The 15,154-nt window shown below is 32.7% G+C and overlaps 1 protein-coding gene across 1 annotated transcript in view; it reads left to right on the forward strand.

Annotated features, from left to right (window-relative positions):
• Positions 1–15,154, forward strand: part of ctnnbl1 (catenin, beta like 1) — a 50,139-nt gene that overhangs the window by 11,511 nt on the left and 23,474 nt on the right. The window contains exons 8-11 of the mRNA XM_058763096.1: positions 1,837–1,909; positions 3,000–3,058; positions 3,971–4,119; positions 5,245–5,426. Coding sequence (XP_058619079.1) covers positions 1,837–1,909; positions 3,000–3,058; positions 3,971–4,119; positions 5,245–5,426 — 463 coding nt within the window. The remainder of the gene's footprint in view (positions 1–1,836; positions 1,910–2,999; positions 3,059–3,970; positions 4,120–5,244; positions 5,427–15,154) is intronic.

The following is a 15,154-nucleotide window of genomic DNA, read 5'->3' on the forward strand; positions in this document are numbered from 1 at the left end:
GTCAGGTGTTCTCTAACCTCATCAGGCATTAGAGGAGAACATTTAGAGCTGTTAAACTGGCAAATGGAGGTTTCACAAAGTATTGAATAAAAGGCCATTAATTGTGGCCAATGTGTATTAGAGAAAAACATTTATTTCATAATGATATTTCCCTCAATTTTAAATTCTTATTATCCAGTGAAAGGTTAGATTTTTGTGAATTTTTTTAAATAAAAGATCAAAAGGATCAACAATACAGATTAATTTTCACAGCCTTCTTTTATCATATTTACCGAGGGTGCCGATATATTTGGCAATGAGTGTAGTCTGCTCATAGATGAAATCTGATATGGAGTTTGGCTGATTATTATTTTGGCTTGACAAACCAACATACTGATATTGTACAAAACTACCAAAATCTCTAACATGTGGCCAAACTCTGGGAAAGAGTTTTCAAACTACATGCACTAAACTTGGCACAGACCTGCAACCAGTCCGAGTGTGGTTTATTAATTTATGCTTTTTTGTTTTTCATGCATTTTATTTATTATTGCATTTTATTTGTGCATTCATTTTTGCAAATATGTATGTTTATTTATGCATTTGTTTATTTATGCATTTTTGCATCTACTTATTTAGGCAGTTATTTATGCTTTTCTTGCATTTATTAAGGCATTTATTGATGCATTTGTTAATGCTTTATTTTGCAGTTATGTACTGTATTTTGCATATTTATGTTTGCATTTATTTCATTTATGCATTTATTCATTTACAGGTTTTGTAAATAATATATAAATATGTACAAGTAAACATTAATTTATTTACATTTATTATTATTTGCACATTTTGCTTAATTGGCTTTGCTTTATTAATTATGGTAACTATGCATGATTTTATGATCGGTGAGCTGCTTTACTATTTACATTTATTTATTAATGCATTTATGTATTCTTGCATTGATTTATATATACATTATTTTATGCATTTTTGCATTTATGTACTTTATTTTTGCATTTAATCATTAATTCAGCATTAAGCATTTATACATTTATTTACAGGTTTTGTAAATAATGTAAACACAGTCATTAATTAATTATTTATTTATTATTATTTCCAGGTTTTGCTTGATTGATTTTGCATTATTAATTATGGTAACTATGCATGATTACATGGTCAGCAAGCTGCTTTAGTGTTTGCATTTATGCATTTATTTATTCATTCATGCATTAATTTATGCATTTTTGCAGAATGTTGCAACTGTGTAATATCTGTGCGTAGAATAATAAAAATGACCCATTGGTTGAGTCAGACATGGTCATGTTGGACCACTCTAACAAACACAGCAATGATTCAGTTCAGTATTTTAAAAGTGATTCCACTTACTTCAGTCTATATTTGACTGTGAGTAGCTTACTTTGAGATGGCTCTGCATTAAACTGGGATAGACATCAGAAAAATTACACACTTCACCTTTAAGTTCAAAGTATATATTTTTAAAATAACTTTAGTCTTTTTTCCTTGCATTGAACAGACAGTGTCAGCTGGTTTGAAGTTGGCTGTGCATTCTGACTCGATCATTTTTATTTTTTGAGCTGGATTTGAGATTTCATTAGAGCTGTAGGCCTGCTGCCACAATTCACACTGTCTTTTATCCACGTGAGGTGAAATCCTCCTCAGATTTACCGCTGGCTGCTGGAATAAGAGCGTCATGCTGTTCGAGTCTTAATGCTCCCTGAAGACTTCCATGAATCCAGCACACCAGCAATTACACTGACAATAGAGAAGACGGCACACAGATCGAATGGGACGCTGCTGCCAAAGCCATTGAAATTGTGTGTTTGTTGTTTTCCCAAACAGGCCAAGATGCCTTTTGATGCCAATAAGCTGTACTGCAGTGAAATACTGGCTATCCTGCTGCAAAACAATGACAGTAAGTAAAAATAAGAGACTGATTGTTTTTATTGGCTGTGTGCATGGCTTCATCAAAGACTCCAGTGAATTACATTCATGCTAGTGAATAATTACAAGCTCAATGAGAAACAAAATCTTTTTTTTTTAGCTTTTATCAAATTCATTCTCATCAAAAATGGTATTAATCAAATGAATGTATAAAACCTTTATAATTTAATAATTCTTTGAAAATCTAATCAAATTATAATGTAACAATTCCTTTTATTTTTTGGCAAATGAAATGCTGCACAATAGGGATTTAGTGTTTAAATTAAAATATGGACAACAAATGTGCGATTTTCCTTAAAAAATAAAAAACAATGTTGAATGAATTGTGTTGTTATTATTACTCTGAAAAGTAAAATCAGCATTATATCAATCACTCTGCTCTCTAGATATCAGCATTGGCTATAAACTTCTTTTGGACACTTTTCCCTGTTGCGTTTATAAATGATGCAGTCATAATTTATAACAAGTCATGTGCATAAAAATATAAATACATGTCTTTTAATATCAACTAAAAATGTCCCACAATCACAAAATGTCAAGCTGTTCATACCAAGAGTGAAGCAAAAAAACAAATGCTTTGAATTTTTGTACTGATGTGAAAAGGCCTTTTCTCTTAACAGTATTTAAAGGAACAGTTCACTAAAATGGTCCATCCAAGATATCCTATTTTTTAATCAAATACAGTATTGAAATGGTAAAACTTATGAAATGTTTGTTTCATTGATGCGAGTTAGTTGTAAATTGTTGTTTTTTACTACTACTGTTTGACTAACTCTTTGTTTCCTTTAAAATACATTGATTTTGCCGTGAAAGTAGCCATTAAATCAAACTGATTTTGGGCAAAAATCAAACTGATATCATACTCATGTGATGTATGACTTTAGTAATGAAGCTCAATAAGGCTGTTGATTTATTTGTGTTGTTTTGGCGTGTAATTTTTCTCTTCTGAGCTCAGCACCTGCATTTATCACATGCACGTCTCTCTCTAGGCTTTATTAGCACACTGAAAATGTATGATGAAGATTCATCGTCTTTTCTCTTCATGTCTGTCTCTCTCTCAGAAACGAGGGAGCTGTTGGGAGAAATGGACGGTATTGATGTACTACTGCAGCAGCTCTCAGTAAGACCATCTCTCTGTTTCTCTGTGTAAGAGCAGCAACCCTCTTTAAATCAGCTGCTGTCTGACTGAAATCAGTGTGGGACTCTGTAGAGATCATCATGACCCAGAACATACGGCCGGCTTCATTCATTCTGCTCCATGCTGCTGTTTGCTCATTTCAAATCCCTTTGATGATGTTTGCATGTTGCACAACATGACCAGACAACGTTTAATTGTTTATTTACAAATAATTTAACGACAAATCTGTATTGAAAAATAATGAGAGCGTTTTGTTTTGTTTTGGCCTGAACAAGATTTATTTTTATTCTTAATTAACATTTAATGCTTAATTTTCATCATAATAAAGCACTGTGTGCTCCTAAACTCTTTATAACTCTATATAAGTCTTTTATTTATTTAATTTCCCTTTCTTTTTCTTTCTTTCTTTATTTGTTTCTATTTAATGTTTTTTATCCACTAACATTTATTTATTACCATTATTACGGTACCAGGTTATTGCTTTAGTTTAATTTTCATGGCAATTATGCTCAATGTGCTCCTAAAATCTTCATAAATGTATTTAATAAATTAACTTTCTTTCTTTTTATTTAATGAATTTATTTATTACATTTTTATTTATTAATTTACATTTTTTATGCATTAACATTTTTACAAGAATATTGTTCATGCTGCTTTTTCATGACAATTAAGTGTAATGGATTCATTAAATATTTATAAAAGGCTTCATTTTTCTTTTTTTCGTTATTAAATAATTTATTTGTTTTATTGATTAATGTTTTTAATTTAATTCATTAACACATTTAAGAGGTTATTGATAACACTTGGTCTTGATGACGAGCACAATGTGCTCATAAAATCTTCATAAAAGGCTTTATTCATTTATTTACGTTTACATTTTTTTTCTCCTCGCAGGTGTTTAAGCGTCATAATCCAGCCACGGCGGAGGAACAGGAAATGATGGAGAATCTGTTTGATGCCCTCTGTTCCTGCCTCATGCTTCCAGCCAATCGTGATCGTTTCCTCAGGGGGGAGGGGCTTCAGCTCATGAACCTCATGCTCAGGTGCGTCTCTGATTTACGGCTACAGTTTGTTCCCAAAGTTATTAATTTAATTTAATTTTTAAAAATATTTTGTTTTTTTAAATTTTGTATTTAATTTTATTTTTTCTACATTTATTTTTCCTATTTGTCCTGTTCTCTCTCTCTGACACTCTGTTTCTCTCTGCGTCTCCTCTTTGACATGTGAAATATTTTCCCGCGGCGTAGATAAGTTGTTTGTCATTGGCAGATGAGGGAAGTGCCAGCTACATTTCCCTTGAGCGAGACCATGATAGTCAGCTTCCATCTGTACAGGCCTCTCTCGTGGAGCGGTTTCAGACTCCTACATGCTGTTTATATCAGTTCTTGTTTTATATACACCTGGAGAAAATTCATACAATATCCTCCTTGACTTTAGGAACAACAATGAATGTGTAAAATGAAAGTTCAGAGCACGACGCAAGATGATGCATGATGTAAACGCCGTGACCTACTGACGTCGAGGCCAGCGTACACCGTAAACGGCGTTTACGTGCTGCGTCATGTGAGGCGTACTCTGCTAGTGAACTCATGAACGTGCTTGCTTGATTAATGACAAAATTTTCATTTTAATTTGCTAATGTTGCAATATAATTATTATATTGTTTTGTTGTTTATAATAATATATTACATTTATATGTATTGTTTTTGATAAACATGAAATTTTTAATGGACATTTTAAAAACATTTATCTTGTATAAAATATTTTATATATATTTTTATCAAATATAAATTTAAAATGTTATATATAATTGTTATATTTATTAATGAATGAATGAATTTGTTTATTTATTTTCTTTGTAAAACATAATATTGTTAATTTTGTACAATCGATTGAAGTATTTTAAAGATTTTAAATGTTATTATTCTTGATGTTGTCATGAATATAGCCTTTGATGCATATATATATATATATATATATATATATATATATATATGCATGCAAATTTCTAATTTCTGTGCCGAATAATTACTGCTCTTATTTCTAAGAATTACAAACTTTGTCCCTTCAATGGCTTTTAAGTAGTTAGTTACTGCTTGTTTGTAGTTTAGTCTGACTGTAGTACTTTAAAGTGTGCCAATGATACATTTCTCATTATGTCTGTTCAGGGAGAAGAAGATGTCTCGAGTCAGCGCTCTGAAGGTCCTGGACTACGGGATGATTGGTCCAGAGGGGTCGGATAACTGTCACAAGTTTGTGGACATCCTGGGCCTGCGGACCATATTCCCTCTGTTCATGAAGACGCCCAAGAAGATGAAGAAAGTGGGAGTATCGGACAAGGAGCATGAAGGTTTGTAGAAACCAGAGTCCTGAAATGCCTCTTTCTCTGTTGTAGCTCTGTTTTGTTTCCAGTTCAATATTATTCACCACCAGTTTTATTCTTTTAAAATGGATTTAGTTTGGTGGAGCTGCTCAATTAGCGGCGAGCGCGCACACACAGAGGCGTTTGTAATATGACGGCAAGTTCACAGTAATATCTTTTTCTCGGCTATTATTTACAGTTCAGCCGGCGGTTTATTCCGCAGGGAGTAAAACTCTGCGGCGGCTGCTCTTATTGTTTTGCTTCGGCGATACAAATAAGCTCCTCACACTGTTCTTAATGGTTATTAGAGACCTGCAATGAGACGTCCAGAGAGAGAGAGAGAGAGGATGCATCTCACTTCTGCTATTATTTCAGGCACTTACACACTGGAGTAAGAGTGTTTGATGGATATGAATGTGTAAAATGTGTTTGGATGGTGTGGAAAGAGGCATGTCTTAAGTGGATCTTATTCAGGATTTAATTTGAATGCAAACAGTGTATTTCAGAGTTTTTTTTTTTTTTGGAAAGTATGTAGAGTTTTGTCAGCTAGTAGCTGATATATATATATATATATATATTAGGACATGCTGCCACATTATAAAATTACGCTTATACACCCCAGATCTCTTCACGTTTACATCAGCAGATACAGTGACTTACAAAAGAGGAAGATTTAAATACTGAGTAAAATTAGTGAAACACTCCACTTTGTTGTAGGGTACAATGTGAACAAAAAAAGCAGCAGATTTTGTGTGAAAATAAATCATGCAAGTCGTTTATTTTGTTTAAAAATCTTAGAAATATATGAGGTGGCATCTGGCAAGGGGGTCCTTTTACCCCCACACACAGGGTAAAAGGCTCACCAGCATGAGGTAAAAAAAAAAGAAAAAAAAGGGGGGTACTTTAGCTGAAATAATGTTGTTGTTTTTTAATTTTTTTTATAATGTCTAGGTTAATACTTGTTCAAAACAATCACTGTAGCAAAGCTTGTACTATTTTCTGCTTATTTTGATAAATAAAAGAATACATTTTTGTTCAATAAATATACTGTCATTAAAAATGTATATGAAACATATTTTAAAATACAGAAACAAAATCATTTTAAAAAGTAAAGATTCTGAAAGTATTGAAGGAGATCCCATAATAATTTAATATAAATTTACAGTAGTAACAACAAATGATAGCTATTTTATTATATGATATGATTAATATGTTTTTAAATATGATGGTTTCATTCTAAACATGGTGATTATCTCTAATATGGACACCCAATATAACCATCTATTAATTATCATGTTAATTACTGTGCGCCTTTAGCCCCAACAGCAGGGGCGCTTTTTACCCCAAATACCATACTTTTACATATTCTTTCGTTATTTAAAAACTGTTGCTGTAATTATCTTAAACAACTGAAAATCATTAAGAAGACCTTTGTCTTTATATATTCAGTAATTTTAGCTACTTAAATCTACAACATTTTAAAAACATAAAATATTAGATCAAGTCAGCACAGAATCAACTTTGCGCTGCGTGATCGCGTCAAACATCAGATAAATATACACCTGCATCTTGAAAAGCAAATGTTTTGGAAAGTGCTACGCCAAGTTTTTCTGCCATCTAGTGGTTTAGATGAAAATAATATCAAAGGTGCCTTTTAGCCCCGTTGTACCCTATAAATTAGGCCATAAGTATATTATTCTAAGAATATAATTTTAATTAATTTATTACTTTATGTACAAATATAATGCAATGCTTAATTTGTCATGCAGAAATGGTTAAAGGTCCTAACCCGTTTTTGTTTACATGCAAACGTTAATGTGTGGCTAAATTCAGGAAAAAAAAAAAAAAGAATTTTAGGACTAGTATGATTTATTTTATTTTTATTTGTTAAATTAATTCGCTCAGTAATTCTCATTACTGTAATGTAGGGTTGGGTATCGTTTGGGTTTTTTTCGATACCGGTGCCAAATCGATACTTTTAAAACGGTACTGGTGCCTAAACTGTGCCTGAACCGATACTTATAAAAATTTATAAAAAAAAAATTACCAATTAATAATTGGATTGGCCATTAGCACTAAACAAATGATGTCTTTTTCATTCATACTGGACGCCAGAGGGCGCCCTCACACAAAAAATCCACATATCCAGTCACAGAAGTAGCGGGACTCATGAAGCTCCAGGAAATCCCCAATATGGACAAATCACTGTAACGGAGTAAACAGAAGATATAAACGTTTTGAATGATAAAACAAATACAATAAACACTCGACTACGACAATACTCACAACCAGCGCAACGTCATAGAATGTCTCTGAACAGGTTCACGCCCACTTTTAGGGGAAAACAAACCGCCATACAGCATCGGAGCCAGGCTAGTTGTATGGCTGTACAGAAAAGTGCACTCAGTAGGCTACTCTAAATATAAGGACATAATATATACATTTAAAGATGTTTACTTTCAAACGAAGTAAAATCATTCACTGGCTTACCTGGTGATTAGATTAGGTACGAGTGAATGTCTGGCCACTGGGTGGGGTTGTTACACCAATTTGACGCTGGGATAATGAGTTTTTAAATTGACCAAATTAAGTTTGTGGATGTATCTTTCACGCTCTATGGCAGGCAGGGTGGACATATAATTACTTGACATGATTAATCCTAGTGATTACTTAAGTTATTCACGTCTGTCGGCTGTGTACGGACGTTGCTTTTTGCCGCTATTTTGAATTGAAGCCTATGGGAAGTCTAGTTTGTTTTCCCCCAAAAAGGGGCGGTAACGAAATTGACAGTTAAGTTCCCGGATGTGCCGGTAGTGCGTATGTATAGTTTATCTGTGTTATTCAAGCCATCTCTGGTATTTTCATAATAATTAAGTATATTTATAATCCATTGCCAATCGATGCATTAGTAGCCTATGGAACATATTTTCTGCCTCATTCTGTGACAAGAAGCTACATCAGATCACAAAAGGAAGCATTTAACTGCTGTGGACTAAAAAGGTTATAATGTTCTCTTTTGTTGGACAACAGGTTTAAAAACGTGAATACAATAGAAGTTTAGCTTCAGGCATTTTAAGCATGTTTAGCTTGGCTAGTTAATGGAAGGCTACCTGCTGCCATCAGAGCAAGTGTAATTACTGCATTCACGCGCTCCTCGGATGCTCTCATTTCCCGAGTTGTGCTTTTAAGTCGGAATGTGAAAACAGCACACTTGCGTTACTACAAAGATTTGTTGGACTTGTATTATTAGAGCTTTCCGACTTGAGTTCACGTGCATTTTCTCAGTCGGGAAATTATTTTTCAGGTGAGGTGCCGGTGATGATGCTTCTTACGTTCTTTTCGGAGAAACAGAGGACAAATATTTCAATCGATTGCTCAGGCATGGCACCGAAATCTGCGTTCTGATTCGGTTCTAGTACATACCGGTTACATAGGTACCGGTGCCATATTGGTACCCGGTTTCGGTACCCAACCCTACTGTAATGTGCATATATATATGAATGATAAATCATTATTATATAACATTACTGAGAATATGTGGTAAAATGTGACCATTTTTTTTCCTGTTTTATTGTGTGCTGAAATGCTAATTAGCTAGTGAGAGTCACACAAATAGACAAATAAAAAAATATCATTGCATCTCTCTCTATCTTTTTACATTTTACATCATACATTTTTCTTTCTTTTCCTTTTAATTATGAATATGAACGCTGTTTTTAGGACCAATTAACTATTTTTGCATGTCAATTAAGCACATTTTCACCCTAATTTTTTTTCTTGTAATGCAAAAAAACAAACAAACAAAAAAAAAACATGTATATCATATAAAATGTAAAAATATATTCCCCAAACAGCAGTATTTATTTATCATAGTAGTATTTGTTTAAATTTTAGCTTATTTATTTTTATTTATTTTTTGTTAATTGCACGTTGCCTATTTTTAGGATAAGTACCCATTTTTGCATGACAATTGCATTACTGTAATGCAGAGCACATTCATAAAATAAAAATATAAAAAATATATATTTGCATGTGTTCTGGCTTAGCTAATTTGTCCTCAACAGTAACCGTTTATCCTTCAAAATAAAAACACTTGTGCACATTTTTATTTTTGTAAATTGGTTTGTTTGTTGTCTTCGCACACACATCGTATTATGACGTTGTCATGCGCAATATGTTTGGTGTGTGATTACTCCGGCATCAATCAGCTGTTAGCCTCTTAATTCTTGACGACAAAAGGTGTTTATGAAGATGCAGCGGTTAATTAATTACCAGCTTTGACGACTGAGGGTTTGAGTAATTAAACGGCTAAGCTCTTACGGCCGATCGAGAAAGTTCAGACTGATCCCCATAAAACCCCCTCTGAAATTTACTCGACTCATCACACGCTCGCATTAGCATTCGTAATTAGCTGATTAGAAAGCACGCTTTAGGTTTGCAAACAGACCAGAATGATTCACAGAGGAGAAATAATGTGTTCTGCTGCATTGCATTGTGTCCAAGTCTTTTATTGAAGGATAATAGTTTAAAAGAAGTGGGAAGAACAACAAAAAAGTTAAAACTCAAGCTAAACTTCTGCGCTGTTAATCACCAAACAAATTAACGGCGTCCTGCTTTTGTATAGAGAACTGAAACGAACGTCAGCAGGTAAACAATCCTGACAGGCACAAAGAGAAAGAGACTCCGCTAATCTTCCCGCGCTTTCAGCTCGAGCACAACCGCGTGAAAAGAGCTTCGGCCGCTTTCACTTAACAAGAGCCGCTTCGGAAGAGTAATTGCATGTCGTCGAGCTGGAAAGCAAAGAATTGAGAAATTGTCAGGATGTGTTTTAGCTAATGATGTGTTAACGCCAGCGGGAGTGAAATAAGTTTTCTCTGAGTCGTGACACTGAACGTCTGTCTCGTGGTGGCCGTGAACTCTGAACTCATCAGCCAATTCAAACTTCCTGCGTTATATATGTCTTGAATGTGGTTTGGCTGTTTTCTCCAGAGAGAGAGGACTGTGTGTGTGTGTGTGTGTGTGTGTGTGTGTGTTGAGACTCGGGGAAACGCTCTGAAGTACCTGAAGGTTTTGGGTCTTGGGTTTGTTCCTGCCGCAGGGATGAGGGTCACAGCAGCGTCGCTCCAGGTTCTTTCTGACGCCTCGGGCCGGTGAAGATGAACATCCTCAGGATACAACAAAATAAACATGAGACTCCCTAACAGGGACAGCTAATTCTGACTAGTGTACTTTTAGTATCATATTATTAAAGTTTTTAATTAACATTTATTTTTCCATTTCCATATTTATTTAGATTTATTTCAAAAGTTTTTATTAGTTTTATTTTTTCCCCCTGTGTAAAAATAAATAAATAAATTATTTAAATAAAATAAAAATTTATAATAAAAAGAAAATATATATTTTTATTTTTTATTTTGGTACGTCAAATTAAAGTAAATGGAAAATTCGAAATGTTACATTGACAAGTAGCTGAAAAAAATATTTTATTTCAGTTAAAGTTTAAGCAAAACAATTTTTTTAATAGTTTAATTTTTAGTGGATAATTCTCAGTAGTTATTTTGTTAACACTTTACAATAAGGTTCATTAGTTAAACATTAGTTAATGTATTAACTAACATGAACTAACCATGAGCAATACATTTGTTACTGTATTTACTAATCTTCGCTAACGTTAGTTAATAAAAATACAGATGTTTATTGTTAGTTCATGTTAGCTCACAGTGCATTAACTAATGTTAACAAGATTTTAATAATGTATTAGTAAATGTTGAAATTAACATTAACAAAGATTAATAAACGCTGTATAAGTGCAGTTTATTATTAGTTAATGTTAACTAATGTAGTTAACTAATTAACCTTATTGTAAAGTGTTACCGTTATTTTAGTATCACTGACATATAGTTTTTATTAATAACTGACGTTTTTATTTTTGTATTTTCTGTTTTCATTTTAATTTTAGTTGAGGTTTTAGTAATTTGTTGTGTTTGCCATTTTTATTAGGGTTTTTTTTCTCTCTAAAATGTCTCTATGGTTTTTTTTAGTTTTTATTTTAGTTTAATCTTCATAATTTTCACAAATCAAGTTAAACTGAATGAAAACTGTTGAATTGGCGACTAACTGCAATTTTATTTCAGTTAAAATTTTAAGCAACAAATGTTTTTATTAATATTTTGAATTAGTTTTTATTTTTATATTTTCAGATTTCATTTTAATTCAAGTTAAAAAGTTAACAATTGTGGATGTCAATTTTATAATTCTTTCTTTCTTTCTTTGTCTTTTTTCTTTTTCTTTCTTTGTCTTTTTTCTTTCTTTTTCTTTTTCTTTTTTTTTTCTTTCTTTCTTTCTTTTTTCTTTCTTTTTCTTTTTTTCTTTCTTTCTTTCTTTTTCTTTCTGTCTTTTTCTTTCTTTCTTTTTCTTTCTTTCTTTCTTTTTTCTTTCTTTTTCTTTCTGTCTTTTTTCTTTCTTTCTTTCTTTCTTTCTTTCCAGTTGTGGTTATTTTAGCACATGAAGTTAAACTACATGAAAATGTTACTTTGCCAACTAGCTCAAACTATTTTCATTTAAATTTTAGTTAACATGTTAGTAGTGTTTTTTTTTTTTTTTGTTATCTTTTAATTTTTTTTAAATACATTTTTCTTCAGTTAATGTTTATTTTAATTCAAGCAATGCTTTTTTCGTTTAACCATATTAACCCTGATTCTGACTCCTGCATCTAAGATCCGCTCAAGTGGCTGTGGTTCTGTTTGGCTGATTATTTATTACTCTTTCTAGGGGTTAGTGAGCCCTGTTAGACTAAATTACTTGAGTGGTTTGTCCAAATGTCTGCTGTTACAGAGCATAATCATTCTTTGGAGAGATGTAAGACAACGTTTGAGATAAACCCATTTGCTTCGACGTCTCAACGCGACTCAAAATTGGCCAAATGTGAACCAAACTGATGGCGAAGGGGAGATGCAGCACTTCATTTATTTCTAATGATTGTCTTTTAACTGCTTTTTAATCTCTACCGGACACGTAATAATTGCAGGAAGTGCTGGAATCTCTGTGCTAAATTGGATCAAAAGCGTCGGTGTAATTGCGCTGATCTCCAGAGCTCTGTTAATTCTCCCGTTTGAAATGAAACTTGGAATCGGATCATTGTTCCGCCGTCCTCAAAGGTTTCGCTAATGGATTCATTATTGAAAATTAGCAGTTCTTTTACTGCAGATTCGTACCATGATAATGTGATAATCCGCTTTGTTTCCAGGGATTTTCTTCAACTGTAACAAAACACCTTTGTCTTGTCTCTCTATGCAGAAGAACACACGATAAATGCTTTGGTTTATGTAATGTAGTCGCATATAAGACTCTTCATGTGGTATTTCGTAAAGAATGCAAACGTCAATGCGTGATGAATATTTTCTGCTGGGCCTTTGAGAGAAATTTTTTTAATCCCAGGCTAGATCTTAAAGGCAGTGTTCGCTAACACACATTGTCATTTATTCACCCTCATGTTGTTGACCTTTTTGTTTCTTTGAGTGAGTATTGAGTTTGTCAAGCTCTAAAAAGGACAAATTCGTGCAGTATATTTCACATCTTACAATAGCTTACACATCAATGATAGAACTTTACACTTCAAAGTGCTGTCATGGATATTTGTTTCTTCGGTAACACTTTACAATAAGGTTCATTAGTTAACTACATTAGTTAACATTAACTAATAATAAACTGCACTTATACAGCGTTTATTAATCTTTGTTAATGTTAATTTCAACATTTACTAATACATTATTAAAATCTTGTTAACATTAGTTAATGCACTGTGAGCTAACATGAACTAACAATAAACATCTGTATTTTTATTAACTAACGTTAGCGAAGATTAGTAAATACAGTAACAAATGTATTGCTCATGGTTAGTTCATGTTAGTTAATACATTAACTAATGTTTAACTAATGAACCTTATTGTAAAGTGTTACCGATTCTTCAATGTATTAATTATTGCATATGTGTATAATGTATTTTGATAAATAATAATTATAAAATAATATTTTCTTAATTTTATAGAACTTATAAATTAATTGTTCAGTCTTTAAAAATATAATTTATTTATTAATAATTTATACATTTTCAATCATACATATTTTCGGAGGGAGAAAATTATAAAAATCTTATTTTTATTAATTTTATTTATGAATTAATTGTGTATGTGTGTAATGTATTATTATTAATTAGAATGTATAAATTATAATATAGTAATATTTCCTTGTATATAACATGCATATCTATATATATTTTAATTATTTCTTAATGTTTAATTATTTTTAATTATTAATCATATGTATTTTGTTTTATTAATTGCATATAATTTATCAATTATATTTTTTCAATTATATTTTCAATATTATTTTTAATTAATGATATTTTTGCATAAGTAGTTTAAATATTTTATTAAATTAATTTATATATCTTTAATTATTTGTATAAAATATTTTATTAATTATAATTTATATATTAATCTTTTCTTTTTATTTAAATTTAATTATATATATATATATATATATTTTTTTTTTTTTGAATGGTTACTTATTATAAATGCCTTATTACAAATGATAGAAAATCACTTTACAGTGTATTTATTTTTAATTATGAAAATGTTAATGACTCTAAAATTACGTATCACTTTCAGCACTTAAACTTAAAATGGTCAAATTAAACTTTTCCCCATTCTTTCTATTTTCATTTATCCTTTGGTTATCAAGCTAACAGCGAATGGCCTTTGATGAGTGGTTTCTCTTGCTCATTTGTGTTTGCACCCCCTACTGGACATCCCGCCTCATTCACGACCCGCCAGCCAATGGCCTTTCTCCCTGTTGCCACGGCGACCTGGTGATGTAGTCGGGTAGCCGAGTCCTCTTTCCTGTGTGTAATGATGACAAAAGCTTTCCCGCGGCAGAGCTGCGAGATAACGCACTTATCTCAGACCTCTAGCCTGCACCTCTCTCCTCTCATCCGCTCCCTGTGGCTGTATTCCTCACCCCAGACACTTTATTCTGCCGCTAATAACATTGGCTTTTTTCCTCCCTCGCTCCTGGCGGCCGTGCTCCCCAGAGTCGCCTTGAAGACCCGTGACATCGCAGTGCTGACCGAGCGCTTCCTCTCACGTCTGTTGATTAATGCATTGCCTCCGTTTACCCGCGGCATTAGGATGCGTAATGTGTTGGTTAAGAGATGCACGCGGACTGATGTTTAAACTCATTTGTATTCAGCGCCGGCGAAGGCCGAGGCCAAATTAAATGGTTTTATCAAGGCCGTCTGATTATGGGTTGTGAGTGCTTGTGCGAGATAGTGTTTAAATATTGATTTTTAACCTGATGAAGAACGACTTTAATGGACGTGCTGTTATAGAAGACGTTAAATGTTGTTTGGTACAGTATAACCATCATCAAACACAATAAGTGAAGTTCACTCGACGTAAAGGGCATTGGTGTTAAAGGAGTAGTTCAGCCAAAAATGAAAATTTGCTGAATTTTTATTCACCCTCAGGCCATCCAAGATGTAGATGAGTTTTTCTTCATCAGATTTGGAGAAATGTAGCATTGCATCACTTGTTCACCCGTGTGATGTACTCATTCTTACTGTTCATTCCCGCTTGAAGGCAAACAAGCCGTCAGATCAGATTTGCGGTTGCATCTGATGTCTTGTTGTGTTTGGCTCAGCTCTAATGCTTCTTCAT

This window comes from Onychostoma macrolepis, chromosome 23 (genome assembly GCF_012432095.1).
Source record: "Onychostoma macrolepis isolate SWU-2019 chromosome 23, ASM1243209v1, whole genome shotgun sequence".
In the NCBI taxonomy this organism is placed as follows: domain Eukaryota; kingdom Metazoa; phylum Chordata; class Actinopteri; order Cypriniformes; family Cyprinidae; genus Onychostoma; species Onychostoma macrolepis.